Genomic DNA, 14,867 nt, shown 5'->3' on the forward strand with positions numbered 1-14,867 from the left:
TGTGGTTGGTGCAGCAGTTGTTGTGGTTGGTGGAACAGTTGATGTTGTAGTTGTGGTTGGTGGAACAGTTGATGTTGTTGTTGTGGTTGGTGCAGCTGTAGTTGTTGTGGTTGGTGGAACAGTTGATGTTGTAGTTGTAGTTGGTGCAGCAGTTGTTGTTGTGGTTGGTGCAGCAGTTGTGGTTGTAGTTGGTGCAGTTGTGGTCGTGGTTGGTGCAGCAGTTGTTGTGGTTGGTGGAGCAGTTGTTGTTGTAGTTGGTGCAGCAGTTGTTGTGGTTGGTGGAGCAGTTGTTGTTGTAGTTGGTGGAGCAGTTGTTGTTGTAGTTGGTGCAGCGGTTGTTGTGGTTGTTGGAGCAGTTGTGGTTGTGGTTGTTGGAGCAGTTGTGGTTGTGGTAGGTGCAGCAGTTGTTGTTGTGGTTGGTGCAGCAGTTGTGGTTGTAGTTGGTGCAGTTGTGGTTGTTGTAGTTGGTGGAACAGTTGATGTTGTAGTTGTGGTTGGTGCAGCAGTTGTTGTTGTGGTTGGTGCAGCAGTTGTTGTGGTTGGTGGAACAGTTAATGTTGTAGTTGTGGTTGGTGGAACAGTTGATGTTGTTGTTGTAGTTGGTGCAGCAGTTGTTGTTGTGGTTGGTGCAGCAGTTGTGGTTGTAGTTGGTGCAGTTGTGGTCGTGGTTGGTGCAGCAGTTGTTGTGGTTGGTGGAGCAGTTGTTGTTGTAGTTGGTGCAGCAGTTGTTGTGGTTGGTGGAGCAGTTGTTGTTGTAGTTGGTGGAGCAGTTGTTGTTGTAGTTGGTGCAGCGGTTGTTGTGGTTGTTGGAGCAGTTGTGGTTGTGGTTGTTGGAGCAGTTGTGGTTGTGGTTGGTGCAGCAGTTGTTGTTGTGGTTGGTGCAGCAGTTGTGGTTGTAGTTGGTGCAGTTGTGGTTGTTGTAGTTGGTGGAACAGTTGATGTTGTAGTTGTGGTTGGTGGAACAGTTGTGGTTGTGGTTGGTGCAGCTGTAGTTGTTGTGGTTGGTGGAACAGTTGATGTTGTAGTTGTGGTTGGTGCAGCAGTTGTGGTTGTGGTTGTTGTTGGTTCAGCTGTAGTTGCTGTGGTTGTGGTTGGTGCAGCAGTTGTGATTGTAGTTGTGGTTGGTTCAGCGGTTGTTGTTGTGGTTGGTGGAGCAGTTGTTGTAGTTGGTGCAGCAGTTGTTATTGTAGTTGGTGCAGCAGTTGTGGTTGTTGTTAGTAGAGAGGTTGACGTTGTTGTTGTTGTAGTTGGTGGAGAAGGTGTTGTTGTGGTTGGTGCAGCAGTTGTTGTTGTGGTTGGTGCAGCTGTAGTTGTTGTGGTTGGTGGAACAGTTGATGTTGTAGTTCTGGTTGGTGCAGCAGTTGTAGTTGTGGTTGTCGTTGGTGCAGCTGTAGTTGTTGTGGTTGTAGTTGGTGCAGCAGTTGTGGTTGTAGTTGTGGTTGGTTCAGTGGTTGTTGTTGTAGTTGTGGTTGGTGGAGCAGTTGTTGTGGTTGGTGGAACAGTTGATGTTGTAGTTGTGGTTGGTGGAACAGTTGATGTTGCTGTTGTGGTTGGTGCAGCTGTAGTTGTTGTGGTTGGTGGAACAGTTGATGTTGTAGTTGTAGTTGGTGCAGCAGTTGTTGTTGTGGTTGGTGCAGCAGTTGTGGTTGTAGTTGGTGCAGTGGTGGTCGTGGTTGGTGCAGCAGTTGTTGTGGTTGGTGGAGCAGTTGTTGTAGTTGGTGCAGCAGTTGTTGTGGTTGGTGGAGCAGTTGTGGTTGTGGTTGGTGCAGCAGTTATTGTTGTAGTTGGTGCAGCAGTTGTTGTGGTTGGTGGAGCAGTTGTGGTTGTGGTTGGTGCAGCAGTTGTTGTTGTGGTTGGTGCAGCAGTTGTTGTTGTGGTTGGTGCAGCAGTTGTTGTTGTTGTTGGTGGAGCGGTTGTTGTTGTTGTTGTTGGTGGTGGAGAAGGTGTTGTTGTGGTTGGATCAGCAGTTGTTGTTGTAGTTGGTGCAGCAGTTGTTGTTGTTGTTGGTGGAGCGGTTGTTGTTGTAGTTGGTGGAGAAGGTGTTGTTGTGGTTGGTGCAGCAGTTGTTGTTGTGGTTGGTGGAACTGTTGATGTTGTAATTGTGGTTGGTGGAACAGTTGATGTTGTAGTTGTGGTTGGTACAGCTGTAGTTGTTGTGGTTGGTGGAACAGTTGATGTTGTGGTTGGTGGAACAGTTGATGTTGTAGTTGTGGTTGGTACAGCTGTAGTTGTTGTGGTTGTTGGAACAGTTGATGTTGTAGTTGTGGTTGGTGCAGCAGTTGTTGTTGTGGTTGTTGTTGGTGCAGCTGTAGTTGTTGTGGTTGTGGTTGGTGCAGCAGTTGTGGTTGTAGTTGTGGTTGGTTCAGCGGTTGTTTTTGTGGTTGGTGGAGCAGTTGTTGTAGTTGGTGCAGCAGTTGTGGTTGTTATTAGTGGAGCGGTTGATGTTGTTGTTGTTGTAGTTGGTGGAGAAGGTGTTGTTGTGGTTGGTAAAGCAGTTGTTGTTGTTGTTGGTGGAGCGGTTGTTGTTGTTGTTGTTGGTGGTGGAGAAGGTGTTGTTGTGGTTGGTGTAGCAGTTGTTGTTGTGGTTGGTGCAGCTGTAGTTGTTGTGGTTGGTGGAACAGTTGATGTTGTAGTTGTGGTTGGTGCAGTAGTTGTACTTGTGGTTGTCGTTGGTGAAGCTGTAGTTGTTGTGGTTGGTGCAGTTGTGGTCGTGGTTGGTGCAGCAGTTGTTGTGGTTGGTGGAACAGTTGTTGTTGTAGTTGGTGCAGCAGTTGTTGTGGTTGGTGGAGCAGTTGTTGTTGTAGTTGGTGGAGCAGTTGTTGTTGTAGTTGGTGCAGCGGTTGTTGTTGTGGTTGGTGCAGCAGTTGTGGTTGTAGTTGGTGCAGTTGTGGTTGTTGTAGTTGGTGGAACAGTTGATGTTGTAGTTTGTGTTGGTGCAGCAGTTGTTGTTGTGGTTGGTGCAGCAGTTGTTGTGGTTGGTGGAACAGTTGATGTTGTAGTTGTGGTTGGTGGAACAGTTGATGTTGTTGTTGTGGTTGGTGCAGCTGTAGTTGTTGTGGTTGGTGGAACAGTTGATGTTGTAGTTGTAGTTGGTGCAGCAGTTGTTGTTGTGGTTGGTGCAGCAGTTGTGGTTGTAGTTGGTGCAGTTGTGGTCGTGGTTGGTGCAGCAGTTGTTGTGGTTGGTGGAGCAGTTGTTGTTGTAGTTGGTGCAGCAGTTGTTGTGGTTGGTGGAGCAGTTGTTGTTGTAGTTGGTGGAGCAGTTGTTGTTGTAGTTGGTGCAGCAGTTGTTGTGGTTGGTGGAGCAGTTGTGGTTGTGGTTGGTGGAGCAGTTGTGGTTGTGGTTGGTGCAGCAGTTGTTGTTGTGGTTGGTGGAGCAGTTGTTGTTGTAGTTGGTGCAGCAGTTGTTGTGGTTGGTGGAGCAGTTGTTGTTGTAGTTGGTGGAGCAGTTGTTGTTGTAGTTGGTGCAGCGGTTGTTGTGGTTGTTGGAGCAGTTGTGGTTGTGGTTGTTGGAGCAGTTGTGGTTGTGGTAGGTGCAGCAGTTGTTGTTGTGGTTGGTGCAGCAGTTGTGGTTGTAGTTGGTGCAGTTGTGGTTGTTGTAGTTGGTGGAACAGTTGATGTTGTAGTTGTGGTTGGTGCAGCAGTTGTTGTTGTGGTTGGTGCAGCAGTTGTTGTGGTTGGTGGAACAGTTGATGTTGTAGTTGTGGTTGGTGGAACAGTTGATGTTGTTGTTGTGGTTGGTGCAGCTGTAGTTGTTGTGGTTGGTGGAACAGTTGATGTTGTAGTTGTAGTTGGTGCAGCAGTTGTTGTTGTGGTTGGTGCAGCAGTTGTGGTTGTAGTTGGTGCAGTTGTGGTCGTGGTTGGTGCAGCAGTTGTTGTGGTTGGTGGAGCAGTTGTTGTTGTAGTTGGTGCAGCAGTTGTTGTGGTTGGTGGAGCAGTTGTTGTTGTAGTTGGTGGAGCAGTTGTTGTTGTAGTTGGTGCAGCGGTTGTTGTGGTTGTTGGAGCAGTTGTGGTTGTGGTTGTTGGAGCAGTTGTGGTTGTGGTTGGTGCAGCAGTTGTTGTTGTGGTTGGTGGAGCAGTTGTTGTTGTAGTTGGTGCAGCAGTTGTTGTGGTTGGTGGAGCAGTTGTTGTTGTAGTTGGTGGAGCAGTTGTTGTTGTAGTTGGTGCAGCGGTTGTTGTGGTTGTTGGAGCAGTTGTGGTTGTGGTTGTTGGAGCAGTTGTGGTTGTGGTAGGTGCAGCAGTTGTTGTTGTGGTTGGTGCAGCAGTTGTGGTTGTAGTTGGTGCAGTTGTGGTTGTTGTAGTTGGTGGAACAGTTGATGTTGTAGTTGTGGTTGGTGCAGCAGTTGTTGTTGTGGTTGGTGCAGCAGTTGTTGTGGTTGGTGGAACAGTTGTGGTTGTGGTTGTTGGAGCAGTTGTGGTTGTGGTTGGTGCAGCAGTTGTTGTTGTGGTTGGTGCAGCAGTTGTGGTTGTAGTTGGTGCAGTTGTGGTTGTTGTAGTTGGTGGAACAGTTGATGTTGTAGTTGTGGTTGGTGGAACAGTTGTGGTTGTGGTTGGTGCAGCTGTAGTTGTTGTGGTTGGTGGAACAGTTGATGTTGTAGTTGTGGTTGGTGCAGCAGTTGTGGTTGTGGTTGTTGTTGGTTCAGCTGTAGTTGCTGTGGTTGTGGTTGGTGCAGCAGTTGTGATTGTCGTTGTGGTTGGTTCAGCAGTTGTTGTTGTGGTTGGTGGAGCAGTTGTTGTAGTTGGTGCAGCAGTTGTTATTGTAGTTGGTGCAGCAGTTGTGGTTGTTGTTAGTAGAGAGGTTGACGTTGTTGTTGTTGTAGTTGGTGGAGAAGGTGTTGTTGTGGTTGGTGCAGCAGTTGTTGTTGTGGTTGGTGCAGCTGTAGTTGTTGTGGTTGGTGGAACAGTTGATGTTGTAGTTCTGGTTGGTGCAGCAGTTGTAGTTGTGGTTGTCGTTGGTGCAGCTGTAGTTGTTGTGGTTGTAGTTGGTGCAGCAGTTGTGGTTGTAGTTGTGGTTGGTTCAGTGGTTGTTGTTGTAGTTGTGGTTGGTGGAGCAGTTGTTGTGGTTGGTGGAACAGTTGATGTTGTAGTTGTGGTTGGTGGAACAGTTGATGTTGCTGTTGTGGTTGGTGCAGCTGTAGTTGTTGTGGTTGGTGGAACAGTTGATGTTGTAGTTGTAGTTGGTGCAGCAGTTGTTGTTGTGGTTGGTGCAGCAGTTGTGGTTGTAGTTGGTGCAGTTGTGGTTGTGGTTGGTGCAGCAGTTGTGGTCGTGGTTGGTGCAGCAGTTGTTGTAGTTGGTGCAGCAGTTGTTGTGGTTGGTGGAGCAGTTGTGGTTGTGGTTGGTGCAGCAGTTGTTGTTGTAGTTGGTGCAGCAGTTGTTGTGGTTGGTGGAGCAGTTGTGGTTGTGGTTGGTGCAGCAGTTGTTGTTGTGGTTGGTGCAGCAGTTGTTGTTGTGGTTGGTGCAGCAGTTGTTGTTGTTGTTGGTGGAGCGGTTGTTGTTGTTGTTGTTGGTGGTGGAGAAGGTGTTGTTGTGGTTGGATCAGCAGTTGTTGTTGTAGTTGGTGCAGCAGTTGTTGTTGTTGTTGGTGGAGCGGTTGTTGTTGTAGTTGGTGGAGAAGGTGTTGTTGTGGTTGGTGCAGCAGTTGTTGTTGTGGTTGGTGGAACTGTTGATGTTGTAATTGTGGTTGGTGGAACAGTTGATGTTGTAGTTGTGGTTGGTACAGCTGTAGTTGTTGTGGTTGGTGGAACAGTTGATGTTGTGGTTGGTGGAACAGTTGATGTTGTAGTTGTGGTTGGTACAGCTGTAGTTGTTGTGGTTGTTGGAACAGTTGATGTTGTAGTTGTGGTTGGTGCAGCAGTTGTTGTTGTGGTTGGTTCAGCGGTTGTTGTAGTTGTGGTTGGTGCAGCAGTTGTTGTAGTTGGTGCAGCTGTTGTTGTTGTGGTTGGTTCAGCGGTTGTTGTTGTAGTTGTGGTTGGTGGAGCAGTTGTTGTAGTTGGTGCAGCAGTTGTTGTTGTGGTTGGTGCAGCAGTTGTTGTTGGTGGAGCGGTTGTTGTTGGTGTAGAAGGTGTTGTTGTGGTTGGTGAAGCAGTTGTTGTTGTTGGTGGAGCGGTTGTCGTTGTTGTTGGTGGTGGTGGTGCAGCAGTTGTGGTTGTGGTTGTTGTTGGTGCAGCTGTAGTTGTTGTGGTTGTGGTTGGTGCAGCAGTTGTGGTTGTAGTTGTGGTTGGTTCAGCGGTTGTTGTTGTGGTTGGTGAAGCAGTTGTTGTAGTTGGTGCAGCAGTTGTTGCTGTTGTTGGTGCAGCTGTAGTTGTTGTGGTTGGTGGAACAGTTGATGTTGTAGTTGTGGTTGGTGCAGCAGTTGTTGTTGTGGTTGGTGGAACTGTTGATGTTGTAGTTGTGGTTGGTGGAACAGTTGATGTTGTAGTTGTGGTTGGTACAGCTGTAGTTGTTGTAGTTGGTGGAACAGTTGATGTTGTAGTTGTGGTTGGTGCAGCAGTTGTAGTTGTGGTTGTCACTGGTGCAGCTGTAGTTGTTGTGGTTGTGGTTGGTGCAGCAGTTGTGGTTGTAGTTGTGGTTGGTTCAGCAGTTGTTGTTGTAGTTGTGGTTGGTGGAGCAGTTGTTGTAGTTGGTGCAGCAGTTGTTGTGGTTGGTGCAGCAGTTGTTGTTGTTGTTGTTGGTGGAGCGGTTGTTATTGTAGTTGGTGGAAAAGGTGTTGTTGTGGTTGGTGCAGCAGTTGTTGTTGTGGTTGGTGGAACAGTTGTTGTTGTAGTTGTGGTTAGTGGAACAGTTGATGCTGTAGTTGTGGTTGGTACAGCTGTAGTTGTTGTGGTTGGTGGAACAGTTGATTTTGTAGTTGTGGTTGGTGCAGCAGTTGTCGTTGTGGTTGGTGGAGCAGTTGTGGTTGTAGTTGTGGTTGGTTCAGTGGTTGTTGTTGTAGTTGTGGTTGGTGGAGCAGTTGTTGTAGTTGGTGGAGCAGCTGTTGTTGTGGTTGGTGCAGCAGTTGTTGTTGTTGGTGGAGCGGTTGTTGTTGTAGTTGGTGGAGAAGGTGTTGTTGTGGTTGGTGCAGCAGTTGTTGTTGTGGTTGGTGGAACAGTTGATGTTGTAGTTGTGGTTGGTGCAGTTGTAGTTGTTGTGGTTGGTGGAACAGTTGATGTTGTAGTTGTGGTTGGTGCAGCAGTTGTTGTTGTGGTTAGTGCAGAAGTTGTTGTTGTTGTTGGTGGAGAAGGTGTTGTTGTGGTTGGTGCAGCAGTTGTTGTTGTAGTTGGTGCAACTGTAGTTGTTGTGGTTGGTGGAGCAGTTGATGTTGTAGGTGTGGTTGGTGCAGCAGTTGTAGTTGTGGTTGTCGTTGGTGCAGCTGTAGTTGCTGTGGTTGTGGTTGGTGCAGCAGTTGTGGTTGTAGTTGTGGTTGGTTCAGCGGTTGTTGTTGTGGTTGGTGGAGCAGTTGTTGTAGTTGGTGCAGCAGTTGTGGTTGTTGTTAGTGGAGTGGTTGATGTTGTTGTTGTTGTAGTTGGTGGAGAAGGTGTTGTTGTGGTTGGTGCAGCAGTTGTAGTTGTAGTTGGTGCAGATGTGGTTGTGGTTGGTGGAGCAGTTGTGGTCGTGGTTGGTGCAGCAGTTGTTGTTGTAGTTGGTGCAGCAGTTGTAGTTATAGTTGTTGGAGCGGTTGTTGTTGTTGTAGTTGGTGGAGAAGGTGTTGTAGTTGGTGCTGCAGTTGTAGTTGTGGTTGGTGCAGCTGTAGTTGTTGTGGTTGGTGGAGCAGATGCAGTTGGTGCAGCAGTTGTTGTGGTTGTGGTTGGTTCTGCAGTTGTTGTTGTAGTTGTAGTTGGTGCAGCACTTGTGGTTGTAGTTGTGGTTGGTTCAGCGGTTGTTGTTGTAGTTGTGGTTGGTGGAGCAGTTGTTGTGGTTGGCAGAGCGGTTGTTGTCGTTGTAGTTGGTGGAACGGTTGTTGTTGTAGTTGGTGAAGAAGTTGTTGTGGTTGGCAGAGCGGTTGTTGTCATTGTAGTTGGTGGAACGGTTGTTGTTGTAGTTGGTGAAGAAGTTGTTGTGGTTGGTGCAGCTGTAGTTGTTGTGGTTGGTGGAGCAGTTGTTGTTGGTGCAGCAGTTGTTGTGGTTGTGGTTGGTTCTGCAGTTGTTGTAGTTGTAGTTGGTGCAGCAGTTGTGGTTGTAGTTGTGGTTGGTTCAGCGGTTGCTGTTGTAGTTGTGGTTGGTGGAGCAGTTGTTGTTGTTGGCAGAGCGGTTGTTGTCGTTGTAGTTGGTGGAATGGTTGTTGTTGTAGTTGGTGGAGAAGTTGTTGTTGTGGTTGGTGCAGCTGTAGTTGTTGTGGTTGGTGGAGCAGTTGTTGTTGGTTCTGCAGTTGTTGTGGTTGTGGTTGGTTCTGCAGTTGTTGTAGTTGTAGTTGGTGCAGCAGTTGTGGTTGTAGTTGTGGTTGGTTCAGCGGTTGTTGTTGTAGTTGTGGTTGGTGGAGCAGTTGTTGTGGTTGGCAGAGCGGTTGTTGTCGTTGTAGTTGGTGGAACGGTTGTTGTTGTAGTTGGTGGAGAGGTTGTTGTTGTGGTTGGTGCAGCTGTAGTTGTTGTGGTTGGTGGAGCAGTTGTTGTTGTGGTTGGTGGAGCAGTTGTAGGGACAGTATTACAGAAATTGCCTGTACAACAGGTTGGTCCACTGCTGATGGAGCCAACATTTGCCATGAAAGGTATTGAACCCAGGCTGGTAGCAGCTGCACAGAGGTTTGAAGATGCACAGCCAAGAGCAGGAAAACTGGTGGAGTTACTGGACACTGTGGAAGTAAAAGCAGAGTGGAACATATGAAGTCTGTTGCTTTAGACTCACAGATTTCACTAAGTTCTTTTCATGAAATACAGTGGTGTAACATCACATCTGGCTGCAGGTTGTTTTTGTGTGTAGTGATACATTAGTTTATGACTAATGACCACTTCCATCTGCATCCAACTGTGAAGGTGGATTTTGACACAGGTCAAACTGGCTTTCAGTTTGAGAGAAGAGCTAATTTAATTTTAAGTTGCTTCATCATAAACATAGTCATACTGCAACATTAAAAGATGTTTTTTTCTGGTTTTTGATGTTCATTTGTCCATATTTGATTAATAGTGATGAACAATTTTGCAGTTGAATAACTGTCAGCGTAAAATCTCCAAAACTATTTTCAACTTATCAAATGTTGTGAAGAATTTCTACCTGTCGGCCTCGGGCATGGACAAAATTGTGATGATTAAAAGGGACAATTTGTTCTTTCTTACTCTTTCTCTCTGCTCCCTTTTACCTACTTTTGAAAAACCTAATTTGTTTATAATTCAGATTTTCATTCTGCCAATATAATAGTGTAATGTGTGGTATTTAAAATAGGCACTTACATGTTGCCTGAAAGCATCTATCCTCCGTCCCCTTACACTGTAATGGTGTCGTGCATTCAGAGGTTGTACAAGAATTACACTGGAGGCTGTTATCTGCCGGAGTAGTAGGACCTGAAACAAGAGAACAGAAAAAAATATCAAAGGGTTAAGATATCAATAATATGATATGAAAATAATTATTTCTTATATGATTATCTCCTCTGAAATCAGCATCTGATCCATCTGTACTCACAAGGTAGAGTTTCTGAGTTACAGTTATCTGTGTTGCAGCACGTAGCAGATGCAAGTGCACTTGAACCACCCAAGTTGACTGAAAATGTCTGAGGTCCTGTGGCTGGACACTGGGAGGACGGAGCACATGCTTTGAAGATTTGCAGGAATGTAGTTCCAGATGAAGTTGCTACAGAGACAAAGTCCAGGTTGTTAAGTGGTTTAACTTGACAGTACGTGAACTTGTTTTCACAGAAATTAAAAAAGATGACACTAGAGATAGTAGAGATCCTACCTTGAATGGAGGCTGTTATACACATCGTCTCTGAGGAACATGTTTGGGATACTGTCCTTGAACATATCTGATCTGCGCAGGTTTGACACTGAAGAGCTTCAGCTGCAGTCAGGAGAGAAAACTTTCTGTGAAATGAATCCTACTTCACAAATATCAAATCAAAAGTCTTGAAATGGCCCATTTTTGAGATTCTAAATATTCTATTATTTATATATTTTCAGTGCTATATTTTTCTTCTCAATAGTTGTCTGGTTCTAGCTTTTACATCAAATTTGTCTGTTATAGAGATCAATAAAGACAAATACAATCTAGAATATTTCCCTTGGTAAATTAAAATTCATGTTCTTTTTCCACGTTAAAATTTTAAGGTTAAATCCTTTAGTAGATTAAGTATAGAAGCTGTGTTGTAAGAATAAGCAGAATTACCTGTGCTGGAGATGGTCCAGAGGAGAGTCAGAGAAAAGATCAGCTTCATGATGGAGAACAAGTCAGTGCTGTTGATTGATTTTCCTTGATGGAGACACTGCAGCTGGTCACCTACACTCGTCTTTATATACTGGACCAGGGAACAGATGTAAGTCTGATGCATACGTAGAACCCTTGTACGTTTGGGTGTGACTCCATATTTACAGCGTGATTGTTCAGATTGACAGAAAGTCAACACACCCTTTTTTAATGTGGTCATTACTCTCCTGTGTAGATCAGTGTATCATCTTAACTTCCCTTTTCTATGTTGGGAAGCAGGAATAACAGCTTATTTAACCTAGCTGTCAGATCCCCGACAAAATAATAGAATACTGTCAATAAACAAAACTGATGAGTTTTGTTTTCATTTAACAAAACCATTGCGAGACTGTCAACTCCAGTAATGTCAGTTTTAATCATTTACTTTGGATTTTTTAAAAACATTTTCATCTCAAATGTTCTTGAAGTTCTGTCATGAAATAAAAGCAAAATATTTTCCATTGATGCAAAAACCACTCATTGTGATGTGCGTGAGACATTTTTTCGTGAGGGTGGAAATTAATTGTGTCTTTCTCTATAATTATCACACCCATGTACTTATTATTGTTCATCGTTGGCAATGTTGTAAAACTTGCAGGGTTGTTTTACGCAGGAAGGATGCTGGAATGTCTTTTATTATATATATATAAATTATAATATAAATCATTATTATTATATACATAATAATCCATATATTAATATACAGTATTTCAAATTTACTTGAAGTTTTGTGTCATGAAATAAAAGCGAAATAATTTCAGTTCATACAGAAACTACTCATCTCATTTTTTCATGGGAGTATAAATAGCCATAAATTAAATATCTTCCTCGACAACTATCACACCCACATACTTCTTATTGTTTTCGTCGTTGGCAATGTTGTAAAACTTGCAGTGTTATTTTACGCACGCTGTTCAGTTATTCGAATATTATTCATTTGTACTGTACCGCCGTACGTACGTCTTATGACATTACCCAAAGCAAAAGGCAATCAAAGTCACTAGAGTTCAACAGGCCACACCCAGGACAGTAGTCACCAGTTTGAAGACATTGTTTACACTCATATACATGAGTATGAGTGGTACAGGAAGAATCTGGTAACAACCAGCAGGTTTGAATCTTTATGCAACAAAATGTGATTTGACAGGAAGCTGGAATGGCCTTTGTTTTACTCTACTATCCCCCTCTCATAATAAAGAGCTCCTGCGTTGTGTCTAAAACATCGCACCCTAAAGACCTCAGCAGCTACAGACTGGTGACTCTAACATCCCATCTGATGAAGACACTGGAGAGACCGATACTGGAACATCGCAGCTCTGTGGTGGGCCCCTCCATGGACCCACTGCAGTTTGCCTACCGTCCCAATGTTGGAGTGGAGGACGTGGTCAAGCTCTTTTTCACCTGTAGTTGCCCGGCAGCACTGTTAGATTCATCTTCTTTGATCTTTCACCACCTTCCAGCCAGTGATTCTGAGGGACAAACTGGAGGGGATGGGTGTGGACCACCAGCTGTCTCAGTGCATCCTGGACTACCTCACAAACCAACCTCAGTTTGTGAGAGCCAGGAACTGTGGGTCTGACCTGCCCACCAGCAACACGGGTGCCCCCCAGGGGACTGTCTTGGCTCCCTTCCTTTTCACCCTGTTCTCCAGACGTTCTGCCTCATCAGGGACGACAACGACGCGGAGAACAGTGGTCTGACGCAGAACTTTGTGGACTGGCGTCAGCAAAACCACCTCCTGATCAACACCGGGAAAACCAAGGAAATGGACATTGAGCGAGCGGACTCTTATAAGTACCTGGGTGTTCCCCTCAACAACAAGATGGACTTGACTCAACACACTGATTCACTACAGACCTTCTATGACTCTGTAGTGGCATCAGTCATTCAACACGCTGTGGTCTGCTGGAACAGCAGCATCACAGACAGGGAGAGGAAGAAGCTGGACAAGGTCATCAGGAATGAGCTCCAGCTCTGTCCTGGGCTGATGCTTGGACTCAGTGACAGGAGAGTCCTGGCTAAACTGTACTCCATGCTGGACAATGAACACCCCTCCCTGCAGGGTGACCTGACAGCACTGAGGAGCAGCTTCAGCGACAGGCCGCTTCACCCTCACTGTGTGAAGGAACAATATATTTTTTTAAATTTTATTTTCTCTCAGCCCACCTGTCTGAGCTGGTGCAGGACTTCACAGGACTTTATCTTTGCTGGTTTCTTTCACATGAAAGCAGCCGTCTTAAAAGATCTTTCAGCAGAGTTATAAACAGGATTATTTTGTTTTGCTTTGCTGCCGTGTTGTTTCTGGCGAAATTGCCACATTGCTGGGGAATTGATGCCATGGCCTTTGTTATGTCATTGATTTAACTACACAGAACTGAAAACCAAACATACTGACATAGATATGGACACTGTGTGTAGACTATGACTCAGTTAATAACTATTTTCTGTGTCCGTTTATAAGTTACATACCATTCATATCACAAAAGGCTTGCATTATGTAATATGACTCATTTCTTTTCTATTTTTGTCACGGGTAATGACCACTCCTTTCTCCTTCATGTGCCTCGGGATGCATTTCAGAAAGAGGTGTGGCACTTAATAATATAGCAGTGAACCATTACGCACAAGCTCGCAAAAACAAAAACAAAAACAAAAATGCTCAAGTCACAACTCCAAGCACAGACGTCACGTGTGTGGGATGATGCTGATTTATCCATTAAAATGATCCTAAAATGGTAAATGGTTGTTTTTTAACCCTTGTATGTTCTTCACTTTTAGGACCCTCTGGTATCCCTCGGGTCAAATTGACCCGGGACACATTTGGGGTGTTAAAATTTGATACTTGATCGAATTTGTTACTCACATTTTTTCTAGTCTTTTTTTGACACTGACTTTGCCATCGGAACAGCAATTTCTATCCGCTGGTTATCTGCCAGTGTTGTATGAGAGTAGGGTTGTGAAGTGGGTGCCCCGACAGAGGCACACGAGCCTGAAAGATTGCAGCATGTCACCAGTAGCTCCGTGATTTTTACCTTTACGTTGTTATTGTTATCGTTTTTGTCTTTATGTGCTGATTTTTATTCTTTATTTGTTTGTTTGTTTGGCTGTGGCGTTAACTGTGGAGTTGGGCGGCAGCAAAGTTTCTTTCAGAAATTGCTATTGGCACAAGGCTCTGAATCCCAGTGCCCGCCGGCTTATTTTTACATTATTCGTATTTACAAACCATGTCATCGATCGAAAACCTGAAAATACTGGCGTAATCGTAGATTATGAAGTTTTCTGAGGGTACCTGAATGTTTCACAAGCAACATCAGCAACATATTTAAATATCCCGGAGAATATCCATGAAATTTCATCAAAATCACTTTCAGTCTAATGTCATTTTTGAAAATTTTCAGAAAATACATCATTTGGTCTGGCTAAATTCTGTAAAAAAAAACAAATGATTCTGGTGGCTCTTCAACAGTTTGATGAACTACTCTGGCCGTGGGCTTACAGGCTCACTATTTTGGGTCAGAGCCACTCAGAACCAATGAACAGCCTTGTTTCAGGGAATAAACAACCCCTTTTTACCTTTTTACCTCTGAGAGAGTGTGAAAAAGAGAGGAGTTGTGAGCATCTGTGTGTATGTGCAAAAGTGCGTGTGTGTATGTGGCTGTAGGGGGGAGAGGGCTTGTGTAAACAGTACTGCAGACAGACAGACAGACAGACAGACAGACAGACAGATAGACAGATAGACAGATAGATAGATAGATAGATAGATAGATAGATAGATAGATAGATAGATAGATAGATAGATAGATAGATAGATAGATAGATAGATGTACATGTACAGACATTTTTGAGTTATTTCAGCCTGTAGCCGGGCTTGTCCTGACCTGTAGATGAGCAGGGCTTCATATTACAGTGAAAAATGAGACCACAGTAAGTCAAAATGTAACTGAAGCAAAAACAGCCTTGAATTGCAACCATCAAATGAGGTGTCAGAATTTGTAGATTCTCTGAATGGCCCCATCTTATCTTATCTTATCTTATCTTATCTTATCTTATCTTATCTTATCTTATCTTATCTTATCTTATCTTATCTTATCTTATCTTTCAGTTTTAAAGGGAAGACATCTGCGCCTGAATACTAAACATCACTCCTGCAAAACTGGAAAACACAGAAACTGGTTCTACTTGTTGCTTTTAGCGCCGTAGGCCTACAATACATTAGCCAAGTCACATGTTTTATAACTACTACTGTTATTGAGATATAGAACTTTGAACTGACTAGTGAGCCTTCATATCGCATATTTTACTGAGTTCAATTAATGACAGCTGTGATTGTGTTTTTTTCAGTCATTTTTTTTTCTAAACTGGTCACTGTAGTGAAATTACCTGTGAAAAGTTTCAAATCATTAAAATCATCATCCATCAGCCAATTATCTCCTCAATTAATTTGAAATTTCAGACTGAAACTGTTGCAGATTTAATGGGTTTGATATGATGACACAGCACA

At 44.3% G+C, this 14,867-nt stretch overlaps 1 protein-coding gene across 1 annotated transcript; it reads right to left on the reverse strand.

The window, feature by feature from the left end:
* Nucleotides 1-741: 741 nt before the first annotated feature.
* LOC125009210 (mucin-5AC-like) lies at nucleotides 742-10,337 on the reverse strand (the record flags this gene model as incomplete). Its single annotated transcript, XM_047586942.1, has 8 exons — nucleotides 10,289-10,337; nucleotides 9,863-9,964; nucleotides 9,590-9,757; nucleotides 9,358-9,468; nucleotides 5,110-5,657; nucleotides 2,647-3,453; nucleotides 1,592-1,896; nucleotides 742-1,360 (listed from the first exon to the last, which is right to left on the reverse strand). Coding segments are annotated over exons 1-8 (2,709 nt in total), but the record flags the coding sequence as incomplete, so codon positions are not given.
* Nucleotides 10,338-14,867: the final 4,530 nt, after the last annotated feature.

The sequence above is a fragment of the Mugil cephalus genome, chromosome 6, assembly GCF_022458985.1.
Source record: "Mugil cephalus isolate CIBA_MC_2020 chromosome 6, CIBA_Mcephalus_1.1, whole genome shotgun sequence".
NCBI lineage: Eukaryota > Metazoa > Chordata > Actinopteri > Mugiliformes > Mugilidae > Mugil > Mugil cephalus.